Source organism: Esox lucius, chromosome 8 (assembly GCF_011004845.1).
Source record: "Esox lucius isolate fEsoLuc1 chromosome 8, fEsoLuc1.pri, whole genome shotgun sequence".
Classification (NCBI taxonomy): Eukaryota; Metazoa; Chordata; class Actinopteri; order Esociformes; family Esocidae; genus Esox; species Esox lucius.
In genome coordinates, this window is record NC_047576.1 from 11,326,052 (window position 1) to 11,352,287 (window position 26,236).

Here is a 26,236-nt window from a genome sequence, read left to right on the forward strand (position 1 = left end):
ATTTACTATCAGGAGACCAGGAGATTTAGGAAAGAATAAATAGTTCTAATTGTCATTTAATTAAAATGTGCAAAAGCAAGCGAAAGTTAATTAGCAGTGTTTCGAATGTGCTCATGTGATTGCAGAGGCTAAATAAATGGCAAATGGATTGATGCAAATAACTCATCATAATTTTATTCAGGTAGATAAATAGGCCACTTTCTAGTTAGGGACCGCTCCTTTGAACGCGCATTTGGTCTCAAAGACAAACTCTCCTGCTCAACATTATGCAGGAAATAGCAGCCTGTGCAGACCCAACAAAAGGAAATATTAGATTTTATTGTTCCTGAGAATTTGAGCCCACATTATAGGGTTGTTTTAACTTTTCAAAACGTAGATTAAAATATGAATATTGTAACACAACTAATATAAATATGCACAATGCTGTACAAACCGCATGCCCTCCTTGCAGCTAACAGAGAAAGCGCTAGGTTCTATTATATTTTATCGTTTAGTTTATTCAAAACACTGTCGCAAGCCTAGCCTGACTACAATATCATAATTTATTTCGTGATCAGGTTTGGGACGGGCTGAGCCCTGACGGGCTGAGCCCTTTCCATGCAATTTGAAGTACATCGTTCATCTACAAAACCTACACATTCCACCAAATTCAGGCCAAGTGCCGACCGAAAGATGCCTCTAAGAACCCTGGGGTAACGTCAAGGGATCTACAGGCCTCTCTTGCCACAATCAATGTTGAAGTGCACAAGTCAACAGTCATAAAGACAATACACAAATCTGGCCTACATGGGAAGTAAGAAAGGAAGAAGCCTATGCTCTTTAAAAAGGATATCAAGACTTGACTGACATTTGCCAGACAACTTCTGGGTAAAAATCTAAACTACTGGGTTCTCCGTAACTGGGTTCTCCGTAGCAGTCAGGCTTCAGGATGTTTCCCTTTCAGTTTTCATCCTTCTCGGATCTAAGTGTGCACCACAGGTTGTCAAAACTGGCGTCTCCCAAGTATTGGCTCTCTTCTCATTGTAAACTAAGGAATTTGGTCCTGTGATTTCTACACATCGTGAGTTCCTCACATCTCCTGCTATGTAGAAGACCCTCAACCCGTTTTGGGTTTTATTTGTCTAATGTGCTTCATGAGGCACCACAGGAAATATTTCGTAGTTGTCCCCAGGGTAGGCACTGCCCTTGTCATACTCAAACTTAGTAGTCAGTATAAAAGAGGCCATATACAGTATCCAGTGGGATGTTTGGAAAACGAGTGATATTTTGAAGAGCTATTCACAGAGGTTTACAAAGTTAGGAGTGGCTTCTTAAAGTATCAAATTGTTAGAACTACAGTGCACACCAGAAAATTATTGCCCCCTTTTTTTATCACTGTGATCTTACACTAAAACGTGAGCAAAACAGAACCTTTAATTGATAGCACAAATGTTTGAAGAAAAGGGGAATTCTTTAGGAATTAACATTCTTTTCAAAAAAGATATACTTCCCTTTCTGAGTGCTGAAGGCGATAGTTCCCACAGTTAAATCACTTAAGATCACACAGACACAAGTGTTGAAAGTGTTCAAAAAGTGTTAGCAGGGCATGCTACTTTATTGTGACCAATGGAGCGCTTGCAAGGTGTTGCTGTAGAGGATGACAACAGCTGTGTTGGATTATAAACATCAATGCCTCTTTAAGGCATGTCATATGTCCCATTCAATGCCCCTTTAAGGCATCATGTCATCTGTCCCATTGGCCGTGGCATTACTGGCGCAATCCTCCTGTACCTAATTTGTATTTGGCAGGAAGTTACAAGCACAAAGGGTAAGATTTTCCTCACAGGGTGCATGCTCACTCCATTTGGAGTTTGGCGCCATCGTGGGCATCATTTAAGGTTTGACTGTGGAAGACATTTGTGCTGCGGAAAGTTGAGCATCACCTCAGGTATTTGTTAGGTTACTATGTCACATCTTCCAGCCTAGCTCGTTGTGTGTCCTCAGCTGGGAGCCAAGAGGGTGAGTAAGTATATTGCTGATCCTGCTGTGCTGATTCAGACGAGGACAGAGCTTTGATCATACTACGTGGAAAAAGGTTGGGGCTTCCGACAGGCTTCAGCTATCATTGGCCTTGAAAGGAGAGATGGTAGAGTGTTTTCGGGATGCAAATAGACATTTGTATTTACAGTGTCCTTCGTAATTATAGAAGAAGCTGGACATAGTTAGGTCAAGAAATATTATAAATATTGTTTCAGGGGCTTAAATGTCATTGGACAAATTAATACAATCATAAATAAACTTTGTTGAGAATCCTTTGCAGGCAATGAATGCATGGAACGCATGGACATCACCAAACGTTGGGTTTCTTCCTTTTTGATGCTTTGCCAAGCCTTTACTGCAGCAGTCTTCAGGTGTTGTTTGTTAGTGGGCCTTTCTGCCTTAAGTTTTTTATATTCAGCAAGTGAAATGCATGCTTAATCGGGTTGAGATCAGTTGATTGACATGGCCATTGCAGAATATTCCACTTCTTTGCCTTAAAAAACTCCTGGGTTGCTTTCACAGTATGTTTTGGGTTACTGTCCATCTGTAAAGTGAAGCACCGTCCAATCAACTTTGCTGAATTTGGCTGAATCTTAGCAGACTATATCCCTATACACTTCAGCATTCATTCTGTCTTCTGTCACATCATCAATAAACACTAGTGACCCAGTGCCATTGGAAGCCATACATGGCCATGCCATCACACTTCCTCCACCGTGTTTTACAGATGATGTGGTAGCCGTTCCAAGCCATCTCCATTCTATTTTTCTCAGAATGTATCGAACTGTTGATTTGGCCACTCCTAATGTTCTTGCTATTTCTCTGGTTGATATTTTTTGCCGCCTAATGGTGCGTGCACACTGTCCGCTCGCTAGAGCTACAAAGAGGTACTTTCATTCATTTCGAACGAGAGCCGGCGAATGCGGAGACAAAATCTCCCAGCGACAGCGACAGTGGAGATATGTTCAACTTTATGCTAATTTACAGTGAGCGGGCAGTGATAGTGTTCGGCGACTAGCAATGGGCATGTCCTTTCTCTTTTTTACTCGCTAGCTAAAAACCCACTCGCTGACTAAAATAAATCGACGAGAGAGAAACTTATAATTGCGGTGTCCAGTTTCCCCATTATTTATGATGCTTCTCTGGCTTCATGCAGAGATATACTTTTTTTTAAATGATGCATGGAGGTTTTCAGAGATCGTTGGGGGGTGCGTGATACATGCATAACATAAAACGAAGAAAATTGCTATTTTAACATTGACAAATCATTGACATGGTATAGATTAGGAAAACACGCCCTGCCCAAGCGATTTGAAAGTTTAGCAGGTAGGGTATGGATGGCCTGTTGAGAGCTCCTTTGACCCCATGGTGTGGGTTCACATCAACAGCTTCTAAATGTGACTGCCACACCTGGAATCAACTCCAAATCTTTTACCTGCTTAAATTATGAAGAAATAATTGGAATTGTCCAATTACTTTTGGTCCCTTGAAAAAGAGGGGTCTAGGTATTAAAGAGTTGTAATTCCTAAACCCTTCCTAAAATCTGGATGTGAATACCCTCAAATTTAAATTGTAAAATATTTTAATTTAAAATATTCTAATTAAATATTAATAAGACCCCTTAAATAAATAAATATATCAGTCAATATATTTTCTCTGTAATTTCTTTTTTTCATCAACCCTTCCATCCCATATAAACTTCTTACAAATTGTATAGATGCATGTTCATTTGGCAGCACATTCGGTTGAGTTTGATGCTTTGAACGTAGCTCTGTATTAAGAATTAACCAATCACATTCAAACTCATGTTAAATAAGTTATTACAAACTTGCTATCATTTAAAGTGACTCTGATTAATCACAAATAAAGTTCAGCTGTTCTAGTTGGATTGTCCTGACATTTTCTTAGTTGCAGCTCAGAGCAAAAGCCATGGTCCGCAGAGAGCTTTCAAAGCATCAGAGGGATCTCATTGTTCAAAGATTTCAGTCAGGAGAAGGGTACAAAAGAATTTCCAAAACATTAGATATACCATGGAACACAGTGAAGATAGTCATCATCAAGTGGGGAAAATATGGCACAACAGAGACATTACCAAGAACTGGATGTCCCTCCCAAATTGATGAAAAGACGAGGAGAAAACTGGTCATGGAGGCTTCCAAGAGGCCTACAGCAACATTAAAGGAACTGCAGGAATTTCTGGCAAGTACTGGCTGTGTGCTACATGTGACAACAATCTCCCGTATTCTTCATATGAATGGGCTATGGGGTAGGGTGGCAAGATGGAAGCCTTTTCTTACAACAAAAAAGCATCCAAGCCTGGCTGAAGTTTGCAAAAACAAACATGAATTCCCCCAAAAGCATGTGGGAAAATGTGTTTTTGTTTGATGAAACCAAGATTTAACTTTTTGGCTATAATTCCAAAAGGTATGTTTGGCACAAAAACAACACTGCAAATCACCCAGTGCCATTGGAAGCCATGCATGGCCATGCCATCACACTTCCTCCACTGTGTTTTACACATGATGTGGTAGCTGTTCCAAGCCATCTCCATTCAATTTTTCTCAGAATGTATCAAACTGTTGATTTGGCCACTCTTAATGTTCCTGCTACCTCTCTGATGGATTTCTTTTGCAGCCTAATGGTGCGTGCACACTGTCTGCTCGCAAGAGCTACAAAATATTGGCTGTGTGCTACATGTGACAACAATCTCCCGTATTCTTCATATGAATGGCCTATGGGGTAGGGTGGCAAGACGGAAGCCTTTTCTTACAAAAAAAACATCCAAGCCCGGCTGAAGTTTGCAAAAACAAACATCAAATCTCCCAAAAGCACATGGGAAAATGTGTTATGGTTCAACCAAGGCTGAACTTTTTGGCCATAATTCCAAAAGGTATGTTTGGTGTAAAAACACATCAACCAAAGAACACCATACCCACAGTGAAGCATGGTGGTGGCAGCATCATGCTTTGGGACTGTTTTTCTTCAGTTGGAACCAGGGCCTTAGTCAGGGTGGAGGGAATTATGAACAGTTCCAAATACCAGGCAATTTTGGCACAAAACCTTCAGGTGTCTGTTAGAAAGCTGAATATGAAGTTCTCCTTTCAGCACGAAAAGGACCCAAAGCACACATCCAAATCCACAAAAGCATGGCTTCACCACAAGAAGATTAACGTTTTGGAATGGTCCAGGCAGAGCCACACCTGAATCCAGTTGAACATCTGTGGGGTGATCTGCAGAGGGCTGTGCACAGGAGATGTCCTCACAATCTTCCAGATTTGGAGCCCTTTTGCAAAGAAGAGTGGGCAAATATCGCCACATCAAGATGTGCCATGCTAATAGACTCCTACCCAAAAACAGTGAGTGCTGTAATAAAATCAAAAGTTGCTTCATTCAACAAAGTATTTTGTTTAAGGATGTGCACACTTATGCAACCAAGTTATTGTGAGTTATTTTTTTTTCTCCTTCAAAGATTTCAGTTTGTTTTTCAAATGAATTGTTCACGTTATAGGTCACATTAAAGGTGTAAAACGTTCTGACATTATTTATCTTTGTCTCATTCTTTTACATCACAGAAACCTGGCATTTTAATAGGGGTGTGTAGACTTTTTATATCCACTGTAAATGCTCTCATGTTCAAAATGTAAATGCACTGGAAAGCAATGGTACGTTTTGCTAATCAATATACTGTTTCAGCTAGCCCACCACCATTCTTTATAGAAATGTATGGAGGGTAAAAACAAATTTGGTAATCGTAAAAATGTCAAGTATGGAAATTGCTTAGACATGTTGCAGGTTGTGAAATTAGACTTGCGCGACAGACCACATGTCGTGTAATATCAAAGTGATCAGTCTTTTTTCTTTACCTGAAGGCAAGAAAGCCAGCTACAATTTTCTAGTAGACACTTCAGTGAAGACTAATGTCTGTCATTTGTATTACAAATAAAAATAAATTATAACGTAATTCAACAAAATCGTAATGTGGCCAATAATTGGGGACGATAGCCGATAATATGGGGTTGTATTTTTTAGCGACGCTAACAAACTAAATTTCCCATTAATGACATGCTAGCTAACATTTGTATGCCAATAGGCTAATTATCATCAGGAACACAGTTGCAAAACTGTGCGTCTTCCACAGATTCATGTTTTTTTTGGGTTTGAAGTTAGCGTTTCAACATATTTTGTTCAGAGGAAGGGAGTTCCGGTTGTTAAATGTTTCTTTTTAAATTATGGTTAAAAAAAATATTAGTTTAATCCTGAGGTGAATGGGCTAATGACTAAATCTGTTTTTGAAATGATTCATAATGTTTAAGAGAAATCTCGTTTAGAAACAGAATATAGTTCACAAGAGTATTTTGTCTACATAGTACAGCTGTTTTTGTGACTTTTGTTGGTGTTGGATGGATGAAGATAGCATTTAAGTCCTTAGATCAGTGTCTAAAACAAAATATGAGACGTATACTTTTAGCCAACCTTGACCAAAAATAACCTTATTTTGATAGATTTCACACCTGTTGTTACTCTAAAAATACATGATGATAACATGTTTTGGGGAGTATGCCCAGACGTAGCCCCCCCCCCCCCTCCCGCCATGATTTTCGAATGATGTCCCTGCTTAACTGTAATTTGAATATATTTTGGTAAACTGACAAAATAACAAAATTGTGTCAGTGTCTAACTGTATGCAGACTTTGGACCAAAGCATAAACTATATGTATGAGCGCATTTACTAATAGTGTATGAACAAAAAACCTGTGATTAAATGTTACCTCACACTACATTGGCATAGCAGCATCATCATGGGCCCCTGTGCAAGATGTTTCACTGGGCCACCAACCCAAAATGTGCATTACACAACATTCAGGTAGTCGAGCTAATTTCTCAAAATAACAACTGCTGCCATGGAAATATTCAGGCTGCCCAACATACAGGACCCAGTTTGACAATATCTAGGGGGCCTACAGTTGCATCCCTTTCTGCATTTTGCTGGAGCTGGTGCAAATGTTGACTCCCAGTGGCATTTGCAATGCATGCACTGACCCTATGTCCCAACTTTGTGCACTTGTGCCCTATCCACGCTGAGCTGCTTCTTCTCCCAGGATGTGTTACTTTCCCTTCGTGGGAGCATTGTGAACTGTAGGTCAGGATTTTAAAACTTGTTACACGTGCATTGAATAGTATGTTTATTCCAGTTTACTGTCTATATCAACGACAGAGATTACTCTTTTATAGTGGGGGACAATGTAGAAGACTGCTTTTCCTAATTTGCGGACGTGGTTACGGTGAATAACATCTTATGATCTATATATAAACTGTGAGAATAGCAAGGATCGCTGCTCAGAAATGTACTTTGAATTGGTGCTATTATATGTAGACATCATTAAGAGACAGAATACACAAAACCAATTCAGCGTTTATAAACAAAATGCTGTTTTATATCTGGCTACCACAGGCCAACATAGTGCATTGTCTACATAGCCTAATGATTCTGTGTTTAGGAACTGTTCAAAATGCAGTGCATGCCAACTGATCCTCGGGAGAATTACAGAACTTTAGAAACGTTATATTACCGAACGGCAAAATTCTTTGTCTTTTAGCGCTGACCTCATCCATTTCTACTGCATGAAACCAAGCTCAACAGCAGTATATGGATGGAATACGAAAACATTGCAGAAACACGATTGCCATCTAGTGGAGAAACGTAACTGTGGTAAAATAATTTGCCAAAACTGTCGTACATCTGTGTCCTTATTGTAATACGGCAACATGCCCTCAGTTGGGAAATCATCAGACATGACTTCCTCATTGATTTGCAGCGAAATACAGTGCAGGTAAGAGAACGTGGTATAGTTTGACATTTTAATACATTTACATTCGAGTTACATGAATATACGTTGGTCCCCGAATTTGCTTAACAGTGAAAAAAATTTAAAACAGTGAAGAAATATTTGTAAAAGACGTGTGTCATGCTCAATGCTAAAATCTCTTCATAGCATGCTGCATTTTATAATGTAATATGTGTTGTATTTCTTACAGAGTAAGCTCTGTCCTAAACAGAGATGTTAAGCAATTCGGGAAGAAGTACATGTTTGATTCAAATGAAGAAACCTGTTGGAACTCTGACCAGGTAATAGAATGATGAAGGCTGTAAAGGGTAGTCAGCATAAGTCCTGTACATTTTACAGATACCCAGAATTTTACTTGGTGTAATATTACCGTTAGTGGTACGCAAACATCAGGGAAGATTACATACATACAGGAGAATTTTTAACTGCATGGGAGGGGTTGTCAATGAGCTTGCCTGCATGCTTCCTGGCCCTCCAGTCATGTAGGACCTCGATGAAAGCCAAGTATCTGCTGATGACCCTTTCTGCGGACAATACATTGCATTGTAGTTGATCGTTATAGTAGGTAGACCCAAACTAGACGTAATGAAGGAGAGAATGGTCTCTATAGCCATTGGTCCGTATAGGCCAGATTCACTTCTTTAGATTTTTTTTTTTTCATTTGCTGCCAGTGGTACTGTCGCTGTTCATTCTTGGAGGAATTTTATCTCCTTTACATTCCTATTGATGGTGTCTAGCATCATTTCAAGTAGAGAACTGAGTGGAACTTCGATCAACTATACGTTAGTGAACATTCCATTTCTGTAGGTGTCAGTATATTTCCAAGCTTGGCTTTTTACCTGTTCTAACAGCACCTCTGGCAGTATGCACCCATTCAGTTTGGTTGCCAACTTATAAAAAGAGAAGAAGCTAATGGACTACTTCAAAAAATGTAAATGGTCTCAGTTTAAATATTGCATGGCACAGGTTTTGGAATGGTGGTGTAGTAGTCCAGCTAACCAGTACCCCAAATCCCTGCTTATACCCTATTCCTGAGATGATTTATGGTTAATCTTCCACTAGCCTGTCTAAATTGACCGGCTACGTCACATACTAGAGTAGTGGTAATTGTATTAACTCCGTAGTAGGGAAATGTATTAACTCCGGGTTGATTATGAGTGAGTGGATGGACTTTAATAATTGAGCTGGCTAGATGCAACCTTTCCCAGTCATAAGCAAGTAATTCAGTGTGATATCAATGTTAGGCTAAAGCACTGATGTTGTTGATGAAACATGCCTGGTTCTCCAAGGATGAATGCTAATGTTACAGCATCTCATGTTTTTAGAGTTGATAGTATGAAGCTAAGTAAATCTTTCAAGCATCCAAAAAAAGCATTCATACGTTTCATAACAGGTACTTAGTGTGGTGTTTCTGTTCGTGGATCAGACAAAAATAGAATCCAAGAATGATTTTATAACAAACCAGTTGACAGCATGTGAATGCATCAAACTGATATTTATGACATCAACTGATAAATTCCCAGTTGATGAATGCAGTGGAAGACTGCTTGTAAAGATGTAAATACCAGTTCTATTCAACTAGTTCTGTCAATTCCCACTAGGTTACAATCTGACAATAGGCTTTGTTTTCCACAGAGTGGGAATACGGTATGTTAAACTCCAGCTTATTCCTTTCTTTAGATTGTTGGATACACCCACATTGATAGATACCCTAAAATGTAACTCTGTACAAAACGTGCTGTCATTTCAAAATTCTTCATCCAAAATGAATGAATAAATGCCCTCATAATTAACACTGACAGTCCCCATAGTAATTATATCACCATATCCAATGTTATGGAAGACAGAGCCAAATGTGTCACTGTCCAGATTCTTTAGAATTTCACTGTATTCATATCTAAACAAATGTTTCCAAAATAACCTGAGTTGTAATATTTGTGAAACATGGGTGTCATAAGAAGTTAAATGTTGGAAGGGGCCAAATTGAACGGCAAATCTTTCTGTTGACATGATGTGCCTGCATCCGTGACAGTTGTTATTGTGTTGTTTGCTGAGAAAAACATACATTTTACAGAACAGATTTGAAATGTTCACCAACTGCTGGTTCTTTGCAAGATGTACACCTCACGAAATGGAGCAAAAAAATTTGTGTTAGAGGCCAGATTACCCCATGACAGTGACCTTTTGTTTACTTTTACAGGGTGATTCTCAATGGGTTACCCTGGAATTCCCACAGCCTATCAGAGTGTCCCAATTAAAGGTGCAGTTCCAAGGTGGATTTTCAGGCAAAACATGCAGATTGGAAGGTAATACACACACAAACACACAACCCCTAATTGTTGCAATTAATAATGGCTAGCCTACTCGCTGGCTGTGATCCCACTTTCCAATGTTGTGTCAGAAGGAGTTGGGATATGCAAAAAATAAATTTCCTTTTCACACCTCAATCATACAGGTAAGAAATGTGTAAAACAGGACAAGTAAATTCACTCAAATAAGTTAACCTTTCATTTGACCATGAAGATTTGACCTTTGATAAAGTTGAGATGTCCAGTCTGCCTCAATACCATTCCTCTGTTTAAGGATTGGAGTGTGGTTACATTTCCTTCAGCTTTTTTTTTTTTTTTTTTTACCACAGAGGCTGATTGACCTCTTTGATATTGTTTCAAGTGAAGAGTAGCTTTAAAGAAACTACATCATTTTCACACTATAACATGTTATGTTGAAAAAGATTCTGTCATTGTAAACGACACACCTCTGCCCCATTAAGGATGTCTGAAAGATGAAGACATGGATAAAATCGCTGATTTTTACCCAGAAGATAACAGCTCACTACAAATATCCTTCAGTGTATTTAAAACGTCAGACTGTAGTATGCATGCACCCCTTGGACCGGACTTCAGTCTGAGTTGTACAAGTTGTACATTTTAGTTGGAATAGTACATTATTTAAATCAGACAAGGGATGCCATAATGCAGATACAGTGGGGAGAACAAGTATTTGATACACTGCCGATATTGCAGGTTTTCCCACTTACAAAGCATGTAGAGGTCTGTCATTTTTTATCATAGGTACACTTCAACTGTGAGTGACGGAATCTAAAACAAAAATCCAGAAAATCACATTGTATGATTTTTAAGTTTGAAACCCTCTCACAGTTGAAGAGTACCTATGATAAAAATTACAGACCTCTACATGCTTTGTAAGTGGGAAAACCCGCAAAATCGGCAGTGTATCAAATACTTGTTCTCCCCACTGTATGTTGATTTTTGTTGGTATGTTACAGTGGTAATTGCTACAGTGTATTTAGAAAGTCTACACCCCCTTGTATTTTTGATATATATATAAATACATATATAAAAAAAGGCTTTTAAACTTGTATTTTTGATATACAATATAATTTCACAATTATTGATAGAAACTACGCTTAAAAGTCCAACGTATAGGTGTAGAAAGACGGGGGAAATCCAAATTCAAATCATCATAAACTCTGAGGCACTTGCATGACATTTTTTTTTAAAGTTGAAGGGGGTGTAGACTTTTTATAAGCTTTTAAATAATATTGATGTGTGCAGTTTTTTCATTACTCCTATTTGGTTCTTAACTCCACACCCACAGTTTTCCCATTCAGGCGGCACCCACACTGAATTGCCTAAAAATAGTGTTTGAGAACAGTGCTGACTTTTTTGGGAGAATAATAGTGTACTCTTTGGACATCCTGGGGGAAAGAGCTTTGTGACATTTTTGCATGGGTGAGAGAGACAGACCTACTGAGAGAGAGGTTGCCGTGGCAATGAAGAATATGACTACCACCCTACAGGAACTGTTTTGAAGCTGAACCATTTCTGACCATTTTTGGTGAGGACATTTTTGTTGGTCACCTGTTTGTGTCACAGCAAAAGGAGGACTTCTGTCAAAACTTGTAAGTGGATTTTTATTGCAGCTTTACAGGCTAGAAGGTTTGAGGTCACACATCCACTTGGATATTTACATTTGACTGTCTTACAGTTGATTCTTCATTGTCATTTCCAATAAACAGTGTATATTTTCAATGCATTTTCTTATTTACAATCAACTGGTGTTATACCTCCAATGACAAACTTAAAAAAAAGATTGTTTTAACATACATAGTAGTATGATTGATATTGTTAACAAAAAATATAACAATGTTCTTAGTTTACAGAACACTAAATAAATGTACAAGATTGGAACTTAACAGTGGTCCTTAAGGTTGGAGTTTCCTTTAAAGGTGTCTTTGTCACCAGCCTTCTGTTGTGGCTTCAGTTTTTTGGTCAGCTGATCTCCTCACAGATGATGGTCCTCTATTTTGCACTAAGTGCATGACAATGTCTGCTCAAACAACATCCTAGTGGTCTTATAGCTGATGTCATGCCTTTTTCTTCAGGAGTTTCAGAATATGGTTTTCTAACACCTTTTGGACTGAAACAAATAAGATTTACCATACGGTCTGTTACTCATGTTAGTTGTCAGGGCTTTTTTGTTACACTATTTACTTACCTTTTTTGTGCCCAAGTGCTACAGCAAGGGCCATGGGACTATACCCAGAGTCTGCCTCAATGGTCATGTCTGCCCCTTTGTCTAAAGTCAAATCACAGGACCATCATTTAAACACCACTTTGAGTTGATTACAATTAATATATTAGGAATGAACCACTGTTTCAAATGATTAATTAATTGTGTTCATGATGTATAAAGTAATGTACCTAATAGGGCCTCTGCACACTTTACATGGTTTCCTCTAACGGCATAAAGGAGAGGAGTTCCACCATTCTAGAATATTTTAGAAATAAATTAGAGAAATAAAATCGCCCAACAGAAACCATACTGAAGACTGCTGTGTTATTTCTGAAGCAATCAAGACTGCTCAGTTATTTAAAGCAACCTTACCCAGTCATAAGCATTAATATCTACTCCATATTCCAGAAGGCCTTTCACTATGTCTGCATAGCCTCCAGAGCTGGCCAGGGTCAAGGCACTCTCCCTTTCCCATGCTATAATACTAGGATCTGCACCCTAGTTGAACCACATAAGTATACACACATGTTATGATGGAATTAGTGCTCTGTACCTCTGAACATGGTTTCAATGAACATGCCACTGACCTTTTCTAGAAGGAAATCCACCATAGCTTTTTCTCCGAACGCTGCTGCCCACATGAGGGGTGTGAAGCCCCGTTCATCCTGACGGTTCATCAGTAAACTGTCTGCAAGTATAACCAGAATTGTAATAGTAGGAAGAACATATGTAAGTAATTCTGCTCTTTGCTTCACTGGTCTGTGGAAACTGAAAATGTTCACCTTTGCTCAGATGTGTTGCCACTTGGGAGACCTCCCCTTGTGCAGCTAGCTGGTGGATGGACAGAACTGGTGACACAACAGGGTCAGTGTTATGTTCATTCAGTTGACCTCATATAAAATTGCTCAGCATTTTTTCATTTCTCCTAATCGCTCTCAGTCATATACAAATATACATGCATTATACAGTATATGGCAAAGGTATTCAGACCCTTGACCAATTCTTTCATATTACTAAATAACAAATGGTACATTCACTTCATTTTGGTCTATTGGATATTTTAAAACACTGAAACGCCAAAGAAAACATTTTAGGGTGAAATTAGCTTTATGAAGTAAAATATTTGTAAGACAAAAACATGACTTATGTTGCTTGTACAGATATTCAACTCCCACACATTTTGTGAAGCCTTTCATTTCAGTAACTGTCAGTCTTTTGGGGCAAGATTGTACCTGCTTTGCTCATAGTTTGTAATGATTTTGGTCCATTCTTCTTAGCAGCTATGTTAAAGGTTGTTCAAGTTGGTGAGATGACACATGGACTTTTTATATAGCGCAATTTCTATATAGTGACAGATTCTTAATGAGATTGAGATCAGGACTTTGACTGTGCCACTGCAGGAACTTCATATTTTTGTTCTTCAGATACTCCAATGTGGCTTTGTGCTTGGTATCATGTGAAGGGTGAATTTCCTCCCAAGCATCAGTTTTTTTGTAGATTGACACAGGTTCTGTAGCAGTATTTTCCTTTATTTTTCATTCATCCTTTAATTTTAAGATTCTGAGTCCCTGTCAATAACAAAAATTCCTCCAGCGTGATTCTGCCACCAACATACTTTACTGAAGGGATGTGGCTTGATATGTGGCCAGTATTTTTGTGCCACATAAATCACTGATTTTGGCTCAAATGCTGTATCTTGGAATCATCTGACCACAAAACCTGTGACCAATGTTCCTTCAACAGTTGTTTTTTATACAGGAAATACGACATCAACTTGGTGAGGTATCTGTGTCATTGTTATGGCAATTTATTCCATTTGTAAACCGGGAGTCTCCAAAGCACAGGGATGAATAGTAATGCAAGCAACATATTTCAGTTTTTTTATTTTTGTACAAATACTTCCTTGAAACCGAAGACGTCTTACAATAATTTATGCCAGGTTTAAAAATACAGTGTCAAACAGAACAGATATTTGAAATGTAAATGTACAGCAGACAACAACAACATTTTATTTTAGTGTCATTCCTGTAACACAGTGCACTACACATTATGAATGTGTATAAGCAGCAGTGTTTTAAGTTATGTTGCCATGAATAAAGAGTAGACTTTGTTTTCTGAGTTCAGACCGTCATACTTACTGTCTAAAGTAGCTGGTCTGACTGTGACCTCGTTTCCACGCTGTCTATTAGTGAGGGTGGTGGAGTATTTCAACAAACTCTCCTCATCCACATCCATGTTCTCTGTAGTCACCATTATCACACCTGGGAGCAATGAGTAATACAGAGATTTTATCATATGAAATATAATTGTAAATACTGGCATACCCCAATAGGCCAGTATCATTTCTGAATATGCGAAAATAAAATGGTTGTGACATTCATTGTAGGCAAATGGACACTGAACAATATGGATACTATATTATGAGGTATATGGACTATACAGTGTTGAACTAGTAAAACTTGCATTAAGTTTATGTTGTGACTGACAATACCATTTAACTTGTCTCCTCTGGACTCGTCGGGAAAACACGTGGATTCCACAGAGAGGCCGTCTAAGACCGTGTGGAGAATGGTGCCGTCCATTGTCACTTAACGATAGAATTAGACATTCATTTATTGTACAATGTTTTGTGTATTTTAAGTAATGACAGCAGATATTGCATATTCAAACAAATATTTCACGTATTAGATGTCACTGCTCATAATTATGCTAATGCAAAACAGTAAATGGAACACTCGAGAAATAAGTAAACAGATTTACCTTTATGTTGCAAATAATGCTGTATATGTTTTCAGTTGTCACTATTACGGTATTAATGTATCATATAAAATCGAAATATGATTGTTTTATTCCTCGCACTAATTTCCTGATATCAAAACTGAAAGTGGCTTTATTAACAAAAATCCCATGATGCAATTGAAGTATGCAGCCCGAACTGTCCATCCATTACCTTGATTATAAAAAGTTGCTAATGTGCTCGAATGTGAAATGTACAGTATAAGTAATGAGTATCTTATAAATTATTATTTTACGACCAAGTGCAAGTTTTTAAAGACGCCTAGGAACGACTTTTTCCGTTTGGTTTTGCAACCCGAACGTTATTTGTGCTTCGCATTACAATATCACGGAAGTAACAGCTGTCACTCTTTTTGGCAACACTTCGATACATTTTAGACCCTTGCAAATATAGAAGATGGAGGACCAGGAGATGCAGTTGAAAGTTAAACGAGGTATCAAGCAATCACTGACTCAAACTGTCAACAGCTAACGTGCGCCAGCACGCTCGTAAACAAAATAGCTATCTGGCGTTACATCTCCGAAAGTAGTAAGAAGATAGCGCTCGTTAGCTTTTGCTATTAGCTATTTAATATAGTTAATCAGTACTAGACATTACTAGTAAATTAGTTAGCTCTCTGTAGAACCATGATTTTGTAGTGATTACTACTATATTTTTGTCTTCACAGTGACTGATAAATTCACAGAGAGCATGTATTTATTGGCTAACGAGCCATCTGTGGCTTTATATCGGCTTCAAGAGCACGTGAGAAGGTCTCTGCCCGAGCTAGTGCAACACAAAGTAAGTTCTGTTCTAGGAAACCGATAACTAGTCACATTCTCATACCTGCATCCAGTCACAGCACATAAACAATTTATTCAAATGCCACAAATACAAACGTGATTAATATAATACAGGCATTTTCACCATCCAATTTTGGATGAAAAGATTCAGAGAATCTGGAGACATCTCTGTACGAAAGAGGCACGGCCAAAAACCAATTGGATGACCGTGATCTTCGGGCCCTCAGGTAGCACTGCATTAAAAGAGACACAAATCTGTTGTGGAAATCACTGCATGGGCTCCGGAACACCGTTGTCTGTGAATACAGTGCGTTACTGCATCCACAAATGCAGTTAAAACTCTACCATGCGAAGAAGAAACCATATTATATAAACAAGATCCAAAAATGCAGCCACCTTCTCGGGGCCCGAGGTTATTTAAGATGTACTGAGTTATTTCGAAGTGTCCTGTGGTCTAATGAATCCAAATTTTAAGTTATTTTTGGGAATCATGGGTGCCATGTTGTCCAGGCTTAAGAGGCGAGGGACCACACAGCATTTCAAAAAGTTCAAAAGCCAGCATCTGTGATGGTATGGGGATGCATTAGTGCACATGGCATGGCGTCTGTGAAGGCACCATTAATGGTGAACAATATATACAGGTTTTGGAGCAACATATGCTGCTATCCAGATGACGTCTTTTCCAGAGAAGGCCTTGCTTATTTCAGCAAGACAATGCCAAACCCAGTCTAGATCGGTCACCCATTGAAAACATTTGACGCATTATGAACAAAAAAATACAACAAAGGAACAGCCAAACTGATGAGCAGCTGAAAAATCCTACCTCAAGGAAGAATGGGAAAACATTTCACTTTCAAAACTACAGCAATTGATCTCCTCAGTTCCCAAACACTTACATTTAACAAGGTGATGCAACACAGTGCCCCTGTCCCAACTTCTTTGAAACGTGTTTCTGGCGTCAAATTCAAAATGGGAATGTATTTTTCCAAAAACAATAAAATTTCTGTCTAGACAATTTATATTTTGTCTTCAAACTATTTTCAATTAAATATTAGGATAAATGTTTTGTACATCATTACATTCTGTTTTTATTTGCATTTAATGCAGCGTACCAACTTTTTTTGGAAACAGTTTTGATTTATACACAGGGTCTCTCTCTAGCCAAGTTGGTAGAGGATGGTGGTTGCAAACAACGCCAGGGTTGTAGGTTCAATTCCCACCCAGTACTTCACTCTGGATGACAGCATCTGATAAATGACCAAAATGAAAACATACAAAAGCAGTGTTCATGTTACTAATCTCAGATCATTTCTCCCAGACAGATATGCAGAGCTGGGAGGAGCAAAGCCAAGGAGCAATCTACACTGTGGAGTATGCTTGCAGGTAGCCTACTTCCTAGCCAGGACCACTGTTTGGACCTGTTCATATTGCAAATGTTGAATATCAATGGTTTTAATTGTTTGACATCCTCTAATTTCTAGTGCAGTAAAAAGTATGACAAATAGCAGCCTGTACTTCAAAAGCATTGATGGGCTTCTCCGTCAAGCAATCACCATGAAGGAACAGATCAGTACCACCCAGGGCCGCAGGTATGAGGCAGTGAATAACTAATGTCACTCACCTCTGCAACACAGTACTGATACTATGCATCTGTAAGTTCTCCCATTACCCACAACCCACCATTCATCAGTGTTGAATAGGGGGGAAAAAACACTTCCCTACTACAGGGTGGAATTGATGAGGCGGAAAAAAAAAAATTCAGTGAAAGCCAAAACAGTGTTTTCATATGTATAGGTCATTTTTTTTTTTTTTTTTTTTTTTTTTACAATCATCATCATTCCTTAAATCTAATTTTCTTTGTTATTATTTGCCACCATTTTTATGTTTTCCTCCATTTTGTTTTCTTACTTATTCCCCCCGCAAATGCATGCAGCTCAAGTGAATCAGCCCCTTCTCCCATTCCCTCTTCTACACCACCCTCCCATCCCTCATCACCTTCGCCCTGATCTCTGGAAGACACTGTCCAAGGTTAGTATTTCATTCGGCATCATTAGAATTAACCTTAATGTGCTATTACGGGTTGACTTCAACTGTTCCAACTTACTCACCGTGGTTTGAAATTTTGTTATTTGTAAGTTGTCATCATTTTATTTTTTTTTTTTTACAGTATCCAGACTAGACACTACCAAATGTCTCTACACATTGTGTAATTTACTGTTTGGGTAATTCTTTGATCATGCTTGTTCTTCGCATAATACTTTTGAGAAGGAAGGTACAGCTTAATGTAGCAATAATGACATTAGCTGTCGCTATACTTTCACTAACATTTTAGCAATACACTCAAACTTTCAGTTGGAATACCATTATGTGGAAATACCACAGCGTGTTTTATAGTGATTAAATTGAACACGGCTGGTGTGTATGACTATTAAGACAATAAGGGAGAGATTTGTTAAGAAAGGCTTATTAAACTGACATGCCACCTGGATAGCTGCCGAAATATTCTATCTATAATGTATATTTGAGATTATAGATGGTTGGGTTAGAATGTACTGGTCTTGTTACACCAGGGTTGAGTCTTTACAGGGAGTGCCTGATTTGCGGGCCATTACACTCCTCATTTCATTGTTGATACCGTTCCAGGGCTTAGACGGACACTGCAGCCGTCCCGACTCTGTCAAAAGGGTCCTGTGCATCCTAGAGCCACCTCCGTCCCCGGCACGGCTGTAGCCCTCCTGGTCGCTCCCATGGCCCTGCGGGCAGTGGGATGTTGGGGGCTGGTGGTGCTTCTGTGGGTCAGCGCAGGGAGGGTAGTACAGTTGCCGGTGAATTTGGGAGTTGTTGCGATGCCTTCTTGGTTTGTCCACGTCTCGGGGTTCGGCGTGGTTGGCTGCGGGCGCGCTGTCCCCTCCGTTCCGGTTCCGGTACAGAGTGTCCGTGTGCTCCTCGCCACAGTAGTGTTGGGCGGCTTGGGCAGATTTGACCAGCGAGTGAACAACGATCACCAGCAGAATCAGGATGCCCGAGGCCAGGACACATGCACTGGCGATGCCCGTCTCTACCTCAAACACCAGCAGCATGTAGATTGACATAGCTGCCAGACACAGAGGGACAAGGAGAGTGACATGCAAACACAGGGAGGATGAGAGAGTGAGAACGACAGGCTCAGAAAGATTCACTGTAGGAAATAACTTTTTCTCCCTTGCTGTGAATAAATACAAGTGCGTCAACACACTTGGTCTATTTTGCTTGATTTTACTAATGTTTGCTCATCTGTCAGCAGGAGAAGAACCACTGACTCAGGAGTGCTAAAGGAGGGAGGAGAGAAGCACAACTCTGGGATATGAGGAAGACGATGGTGTGGCGCTGCAGTGAGACTGTGACTTAGTTTTTGTGAAACTAAGCAGTTGGGTCAGGGTGTCCTCCACCGTCTATCACAATGATGTGCTGCCCCCACCCTCAAAAGGCCCCCCCTGGAATGGAAAGCCAACAGCTTTGCCTTGCCAGGTCCTACATTAAGACAATTTGGTAATGCACTCCAGAACAAAGGCACCGTTGTTCAGGGCTATGTGTATCAATCAGTTGGCGCAACGCTAGAAGTGACTCTTGCCTCCACGGCAAAATTAACTGGAATATATCCATAGAAATCTGAATGAAGTTTTCCTTTCCAGAGTCACACATCTGTTTTATTTGGGAGGGTTTATAGCCATTGGTCTGAGCATGTGTAAAGTCCAAAATGAATCTGCTTAAAATGCTGTATGTTGACAAAAGATGCTTTTGTGCATTGCTTATGAGTTTGGAATAACAATGTTATGACGAGTTGCATGCCACTTGAAACACTTTGGTCTTCACTGTGTTCTCGTCATTTCACAGAAACGGTTAAATAAGCCTTTTACTGTTTTTGTTTGTCTTACCTGCCAAGTATACGGAAACCCCAAGGCAAAATAATCCAATGGCCACATGTCGCACACCTCTCGTATCCAATAGGAACCAGTCTGCTCTATGGACGAACATGAAGAAAAGGCAGTCAGTGACATGGTTATACTGTTTGTCAGATGTGTTCAATTGATTTGATGGATTTATTCGTACTGAAGTAAATTATTGTACTGTTCTAATTAAGCCATTTTTTGGACGTGTTTACTTGGAGCTCAAAATAGGTGGTTTTACAGAACGCATTGTCATTACATGCATTGAAGTGCAAATACGTTACATGAAGTCTATGTGTACAGGCACATTTCTAATGCAACTTGGGAAAGAGCCAAGCCGTTGGGGCCATGCAGGGGCCGTGTGCTGGGTATGAGGGAATGCTATTGTTTGTTTGGGATTCATACTGAGTTTAGAAAAAGGGGTCTGTCAAACAGTCTCTTTGCACCCTCTGCACACAATGGAATTTAAGAATTTACAGCATTTCTGTGAATACAGGACTTTTATATAATTTCATCAGATTATAAATAAATACAAAATCTAATAAACTACTGATACCTACAACAAATAACATTGTAAATATAAGTGTGTTGTGTTTGCTGATGTGTACCTTTCAGTATCTTCTCCTCTGCATATCTCGGTTGTAAAATAACTTTGCAGAAGGCAGACCACGACAGAGCTTAAATTGAGCGTTAGAGACAGGCCAGAGAGCACTGTAGACACCGGCATCATCACAGCCCAAATGTTAGTGGGCACGATGGAGATGGTAGGGGGAGATTCCTTCACAGCAATCTGTTGTGTTTGTAGCTGGAAAATCTGAATGACCGATAGCATAGACATAATTCCAGATAGGATCCCTAATAAAGAGAGGACCATCAGAGACCGCTGGCTGTAAACGCACGTCATATTTGGGCTATAAATCACTGACTGAGGTTGACGCACTTGCCTTCGTCGGAAAAAACTATCCCGTTGGAAATCCGGTTTATCTTCCTCGCTCTCTCTTTTCCAAATTCTTGAGTTTACCATGAGGCACGGTTTTTGTAATGCGTAAAACATATATATTTGATTGGAAGCAAGTAAGAAACCTGAGATTGAGAGTCCGATCATTGAATTTGAGGGTTATTTGTGTGTTGGGCGCAACCACTCGCTCCAACGGTCAGGCATGTGATGTTCTTTCCCCAGATTAAAAACTTCGCAACAACAACAATGGACTTTTCACATGGAATCTCCCCTACAAGAAGTTGACGTGCTCTAAACGGTCCACAACCGTGGAAAAAAAAACTTCCAAACTTCTAAGCCTACAGCAAAAACTATAGGTTACTTCGCGATTTAGCCCGCATAGGCATTTGAGGAATGTTTAATCATTGCTGTTGCCTAGGCTAGTGCGCCTTGAATGTAAACCTCGGATTGAGATTTTAATAAAACATGTTCAGAAAACAAACGTTGATATGATCTATCGTTTTTTTTTATTCTACTAACAACCCATACACCCAGTTTTATGAAATGAATAATGATGATATAATAATGATAATGATATATTCTTCAGTACAACTAGAGGACCGTTCGAAATGTACGTGGGGGGCGGGGAGGATTTAAATTTGGACATGTTTGTATGGTCCTGGTTTACATTTGCCAATTTACAGGTTATGAAGTCATTAATCCTTGCCACGTTTCCTCATCTTTTTGCTGCTTTCCCTGACAAATTAGGTTTCTGCAAATTTAAATATGAACCAGTTTTTTGTGATTCTCATTTCATTGTTTTGTTGAAAACGCAAACCATGATGGATGCACTCTTTAGACACATACTCGTTCAAGGGTTATTCTTTATTTTTACTATTTTTCACGTTGTACAATATTACTGCAAACATCGACGCTATGAAATTACACACATTCTCTTTACCAGCTTCATAAGGTAGTCACCTGGAACGCTTTTCCAACAGTCTTCAAAGAGTTCACACATGCAGAGCGCTGTTGTCTGCTTTTCCTTCACTATGCAGTCCAACTCATCCCAGATTGGGTTGACATTGGGTAATTGGGGAGGCCAGGTCATCTGAAGACACAGCTAACAATTTTCCGTTGTCTCAATGTTGTTACGACGTTATCTGTCGACCGAAATTAGGTAGCAGCAACGTTGTCAGTTACGTTGACACAACCAGAAAAGTGAAAGCCTTCTTGTTGTCACTACAACGTAACTAATCGACGTTGACAGTTGGCCGCAAGCATGTCGTAGCAACGTGGTATTTAGGTTGTCGGTTGGTAATTGCGAATCCCAGGCATCCTATCCAGTTGATCATCCATTGCCTTTTTTCTCTTACAGCTAAGTTCATTTCTGTCCAGTCATCTTGACAGTTTTCTCCAACCTTGTGTTCACCTGCTCCAACTGTTCCATGAAATCTTAAATGTGCACAATACATTTCAGCAGGGTTTTACACAGACGTTTAGTTTTACAGTGAGGTATTATGTGTAAATATTATACATTTATTTTATCAACACCTTCCCAGATATATTGACAATGCTGTTAGATCATTAGTCCAGACATTTTCTCCTAGCAAATTACATGACATTTCATGTAATATACAAGAGCCCCATATGTAGCAAAGTATATACATTTACAAACAAACCAGAACATTTATGTAATTAAAAAAATATTTTATTCATCACCCACCTCACACTCCCAAGGTAGTCAACAGCACGGAAATTAAAATCATAACTGTGTGGGACTTCATAACCATCAGGAAGAATAAAGTAGCAAATCTCATCTAGAAAAGACATGGCAACTGCCGATTTTGTGCAACTACAATGAACATGGCGACGGAGAAGGTACTTTTATTAATGTGTGTCTTAAGAAAACTAAACAAAAAAAAAACGTCAGCAACACCAACGAAGATGGTGCATTATATTATTAAACCTATTAATTGTGTAGGACTACTACTACCATGTTTCAGTCTCGCAGAACCTCAGAGGATCTTGGGTATACTGCCCCACGATTTCTATTGGTACCTGCGTATGTGTACACTCAAGGCCTAGGGAGAAGTGCACAAAGTACAGACCAAAAGTAGGCAGGATACGTGTGGCAGATATCCTGTGAACGCATAGACGTCCATAGTGTGAAGTATATTTGGGCCTTTACACCACCTGGAGGTGTGTTTTGGGTCACTGCTTTTTGAAAAACGAATGATTATCCCACTAAGCAAAAAAACTGATGGGGTGGTTGAGTGTGCCTTGAATTCTAAATCAATCACTGACAGTGTCCCCAGCAAATCACCACCACACCTCCTCCGCCATGCTTCACAGTGAGAACTGCATATGCAGTATTCATCTGTTCACCCACTTTGTGTCTCACAAAGACAGTGGTTGGGACCTAAAATGACCTCATACCATTGGACAGATTTCCACCTCTCTCTTTGTTTTGGCGTCTTTCAGTAGTTGTTTCTTTGCCACAATTTGATTGTGAAGACCTGATTTACGCAGTCTCCTCTGAACAGTTGATGTTGAGATGTGTTTGTTACTTAAACTTGTGATTGTGAGGCTGGTAACTCGGATGAACATATCCTCTGCAGTGAAGGTAACTCTGGGTCATAATATGGACTACTTCAGTACAGACAGAATTATGTTCTTCTGTTTATCAACACTACCTTGTCACAACACAATCAGTGGTTCAAACCTTTTAAGAAGGAAAGAAATGTCTTCTCTTGAGCCAGTAGCAGCTTTCTAGGTGTTTGTTTAATGCACCCGACCACGTTACAGAGCACAAACCCCCGATTGTTCTTTGTGTTAAAAATGCAGAACATCTTTTCTTTTTTAGATGTTATCAAGACCAGTTCATTGTTAACCATCCATTCTGACAATTGAATGTAACTCCTTGTTACTATGAGGTTTTGTCCAGCACTGGCACAGAAAATTGTTTGCAGAAAATGAGTAATATTTATTTTGTGTTATTGTTATTATAGAAACAAATTTATGGATCTGCAAGCTTATCGTGTGTCTGCAGTTGGTTCTTATCAACCGCAGACAACAGGAGTGGTATAAGACGGGTCAGGAGATTTTACATGGTGGTCAGCGATGTAGTGAGCGGTGGTAGCACAAAGCTGTACACAGGTGGTAATGGTGGTATCCACGTTCATAAACTCAGTGCTTTTATTTTTATTTGTGGTGAGGGTAGGGAGGGTGTACAATACTTTAACAATTCAAGGTGAGGGGTTGTTTGGCAATACATTTTACTCTGGGGACAGGGAGTTCATTTTTGTTTATTTGAGTATCACATCGTATATTCATTGTTAATGGCAAATTGTTCCTAATTCGGTATTGCCTAGTCAATCATTTGAAAAATAATCCATAGTAATCAATAATCTGTAGTCTAGTCTGCTTAGTTAATGTTTTGCGTGACATGCATGTGGCCTAATTGCCCATGCCCAATGATTACGTAATGCTATTGACCCACGAGTAGCATTCAGCCGTTCAAGACTTCCTGGGAATTTTAAATGGAGTGGCATGCTCTGTCAGCCCTTCTGGAAATCTTCCCCTTTGAATCCGGTCAACTTTTCAGTGGTTTCCTTGGAAACAAACACTACTTACCCATAGTGCACTGCTGATGCTATTTGAGGCCGCTTCACTGTGCATTCCCCCACCTGTCTTTTTTCCACCTTAAAGAGAGAGAATCCATTTCCCCTTTAAACCCGTAACTGTATTGGTGACCATTGGGAACTCCATTGGCTGCATTACTCAAAACCATTTTGATGATAGCAAAAATAGTGATGACAATGCGTTGAGACCCTTTCCTGCACACCATGCACCAAAGGTTTTTAAAATCCTGAAATGCATAGAAATGCATTTTTATTTACCTTTATTTAAACAATAAACTTGCCTTTTAACTTAAGACAACAGGGGTGGCATCAGGACAGAGCCCAGAGGGAACCCTTGAGTGACTGGCTGGGTTGGATTTATAGTTGCCAAGTGTAACAAAGTATTGTCTGTAAGCAGTGGCGTCGCACTGGGGGAAAAAAGGGGTTCTAAGTAAATAGGTCCCTAACATGTAGGGGCCCTCGAAAATGTTTGAATCTTGAATAAAGAGGGGAGGGGCCCTCAGAGACTGCCTATGTACATGGCCCAGAATTTTGTGCTACACCCCTGTCTGTAAATGAGATTGCGGGTTGTTGTCAATTCTCCAGACCTGTCCATACCCATAAAGAAGAATACATTTTAAAAAAGGAAGAAAAATATATATGCTGTATTACCATTTCAGTTCCTCATTAATGTAATGTCTTTTTTTTTTGTCAGGTCTAGATCCATATTCTTGTTCTTCTGAATGAATTTATCTTGTGGCGTCATGACCACGCCTGCACCCTATTGATCAGCGTTACACCCAAAACAAAGAATGCTGGTAGCTTCCAGAATCGTCCAGGGGCTGCCAGCAGGGCTAGCTCTGCCCCTACACACCTGTCTCATACTGGGACCTTGTCTGGGTAGGTATTAGAGGGTTCCCATGGAGCAGATCAGGGCCGAGGCCAACTGAAGCAATGTGGAACCAGGAACGGCTACAAGAGAGAGGTGGAAGATGGCAAGGAGATGGAGAATTGCCAGGCCACCAAAATAACGACCACCAGCACCCATTCCTCCCAAACCAAATTAAATAAAAATATAAAATGACATTGTATATTGATTAACTCATACCCAATGCGTTTTGTCATTTGATTGTATTGAAAACTGTATTTGAGCAACAGCATTGGGGTTTGGGGTAAAGGTCTGCTTTAAGGCTGTTCTAATGGAGATAAGCTTGTGATATAAAAGTAAGTAAAACGAAGAATTGCTCTCACACATGCATACTGACCATGGAGTCTATTTCTGAATTCGACAGCCCCACCACACACATAAAAAGGGCAGCCACTGATCTTGTCAAAAGCAGAAGTGAGTAGTTTCAGGAAAACAAAAAAGAGGTCTTATTAAGAACACTTTCCAAAGGCTCCGTCAGAATACATTGTTTTTAATGTGAATCATCATTCTTTTTGGGAAATATGGTGTGGTGACAATACTTAGAGACTTTGACACTAGAAGGTTCTATCAGACATGTTGGTCAAAAATACATTATTCCCACAACATAGACCTTTCGGTGGTCTTTCACATGTCAGATATGAAAAGACTATCCCAAAAAAGAAGGAAAAGGTCATTTTTCAATATATTTTTTTTGAATGTGCCTAATTGTTTTTACGTTTGGCCTATGCATACGTAGGCCAAACTCTTTTCGCATAAGAACCGATTAATCATTACAGGTGCTTTAGAGCATGTTTATGGCCCAGCTGTTTTTGTAAATACCGTCACTGTGTCAGAGACCAACA

At 39.5% G+C, this 26,236-nt stretch overlaps 4 protein-coding genes across 7 annotated transcripts; 2 read left to right on the forward strand and 2 right to left on the reverse strand.

Moving 5' to 3' along the window:
• Positions 1 to 7,753: 7,753 nt before the first annotated feature.
• Positions 7,754 to 11,917, forward strand: nr2c2ap (nuclear receptor 2C2-associated protein). Its single transcript, XM_010871580.3, has 5 exons — positions 7,754 to 7,850; positions 8,056 to 8,146; positions 10,066 to 10,171; positions 10,636 to 10,703; positions 11,482 to 11,917. The coding sequence occupies exons 1-5, from the start codon at positions 7,786 to 7,788 to the stop codon at positions 11,602 to 11,604; spliced, it is 453 nt and encodes a 150-aa protein (XP_010869882.2). The 5' UTR covers positions 7,754 to 7,785; the 3' UTR covers positions 11,605 to 11,917.
• rfxank (regulatory factor X-associated ankyrin-containing protein) lies at positions 11,782 to 15,806 on the reverse strand. Its single transcript, XM_010871579.3, has 9 exons — positions 15,162 to 15,806; positions 14,893 to 14,988; positions 14,540 to 14,662; positions 13,184 to 13,249; positions 12,989 to 13,089; positions 12,774 to 12,899; positions 12,590 to 12,656; positions 12,384 to 12,464; positions 11,782 to 12,305 (listed from the first exon to the last, which is right to left on the reverse strand). Exons 2-9 carry the CDS (start codon positions 14,981 to 14,983, stop codon positions 12,253 to 12,255), a joined length of 708 nt encoding a protein of 235 aa, XP_010869881.1. The 5' UTR covers positions 14,984 to 14,988; positions 15,162 to 15,806; the 3' UTR covers positions 11,782 to 12,252.
• Positions 15,515 to 20,099, forward strand: borcs8 (BLOC-1 related complex subunit 8). Of its 4 annotated transcripts, none has more exons than XM_010871575.3 (6): positions 15,515 to 15,631; positions 15,866 to 15,978; positions 17,299 to 17,363; positions 17,462 to 17,569; positions 17,914 to 18,008; positions 19,261 to 20,099. In XM_010871575.3, exons 1-5 carry the CDS (start codon positions 15,595 to 15,597, stop codon positions 17,984 to 17,986), a joined length of 396 nt encoding a protein of 131 aa, XP_010869877.1. In that variant the 5' UTR covers positions 15,515 to 15,594; the 3' UTR covers positions 17,987 to 18,008; positions 19,261 to 20,099. The 4 variants fall into 4 exon arrangements, with proteins under 4 accessions (XP_010869877.1, XP_010869878.1, XP_010869880.1 ...); XM_010871576.3 differs by having other exon boundaries at positions 19,264 to 20,099; XM_010871578.3 differs by lacking the exon at positions 17,914 to 18,008.
• Positions 17,779 to 21,121, reverse strand: tmem221 (transmembrane protein 221). Its single transcript, XM_010871574.4, has 3 exons — positions 20,515 to 21,121; positions 19,895 to 19,980; positions 17,779 to 19,074 (listed from the first exon to the last, which is right to left on the reverse strand). The coding sequence occupies exons 1-3, from the start codon at positions 21,009 to 21,011 to the stop codon at positions 18,542 to 18,544; spliced, it is 1,116 nt and encodes a 371-aa protein (XP_010869876.1). The 5' UTR covers positions 21,012 to 21,121; the 3' UTR covers positions 17,779 to 18,541.
• Between the last annotated feature and the right edge of the window lie 5,115 nt (positions 21,122 to 26,236).

What these genes read in the sequence shown, in the direction of transcription:
- nr2c2ap (XM_010871580.3), top strand. Translation starts at nt 7,786, where the DNA reads ATGCCCTCAGTTGGGAAATCATCAGACATGACTTCCTCATTGATTTGC. An exon ending in TGCAGCGAAATACAGTGCAG is followed by an intron (nt 7,851 to 8,055) that starts GTAAGAGAACGT and finishes TATTTCTTACAG; the next exon opens with AGTAAGCTCTGTCCTAAACA. An exon ending in AAGATAACAGCTCACTACAA is followed by an intron (nt 10,704 to 11,481) that starts ATATCCTTCAGT and finishes CTCCACACCCAC; the next exon opens with AGTTTTCCCATTCAGGCGGC.
- rfxank (XM_010871579.3), bottom strand. Translation starts at nt 14,983, where the DNA reads ATGGACGGCACCATTCTCCACACGGTCTTAGACGGCCTCTCTGTGGAA. An exon ending in GTGTGCAGAGGCCCTATTAG is followed by an intron (nt 12,465 to 12,589) that starts GTACATTACTTT and finishes ATTTGACTTTAG; the next exon opens with ACAAAGGGGCAGACATGACC. An exon ending in AGCACTTGGGCACAAAAAAG is followed by an intron (nt 12,306 to 12,383) that starts GTAAGTAAATAG and finishes TATTTGTTTCAG; the next exon opens with TCCAAAAGGTGTTAGAAAAC.
- borcs8 (XM_010871575.3), top strand. Translation starts at nt 15,595, where the DNA reads ATGGAGGACCAGGAGATGCAGTTGAAAGTTAAACGAG. An exon ending in CCGAGCTAGTGCAACACAAA is followed by an intron (nt 15,979 to 17,298) that starts GTAAGTTCTGTT and finishes CATTTCTCCCAG; the next exon opens with ACAGATATGCAGAGCTGGGA. An exon ending in ACTGTGGAGTATGCTTGCAG is followed by an intron (nt 17,364 to 17,461) that starts GTAGCCTACTTC and finishes TCTAATTTCTAG; the next exon opens with TGCAGTAAAAAGTATGACAA.
- tmem221 (XM_010871574.4), bottom strand. Translation starts at nt 21,011, where the DNA reads ATGATCGGACTCTCAATCTCAGGTTTCTTACTTGCTTCCAATCAAATA. An exon ending in AGAGGAGAAGATACTGAAAG is followed by an intron (nt 19,981 to 20,514) that starts GTACACATCAGC and finishes GTTCGTCCATAG; the next exon opens with AGCAGACTGGTTCCTATTGG. An exon ending in GGTTTCCGTATACTTGGCAG is followed by an intron (nt 19,075 to 19,894) that starts GTAAGACAAACA and finishes TGTGTCTGGCAG; the next exon opens with CTATGTCAATCTACATGCTG.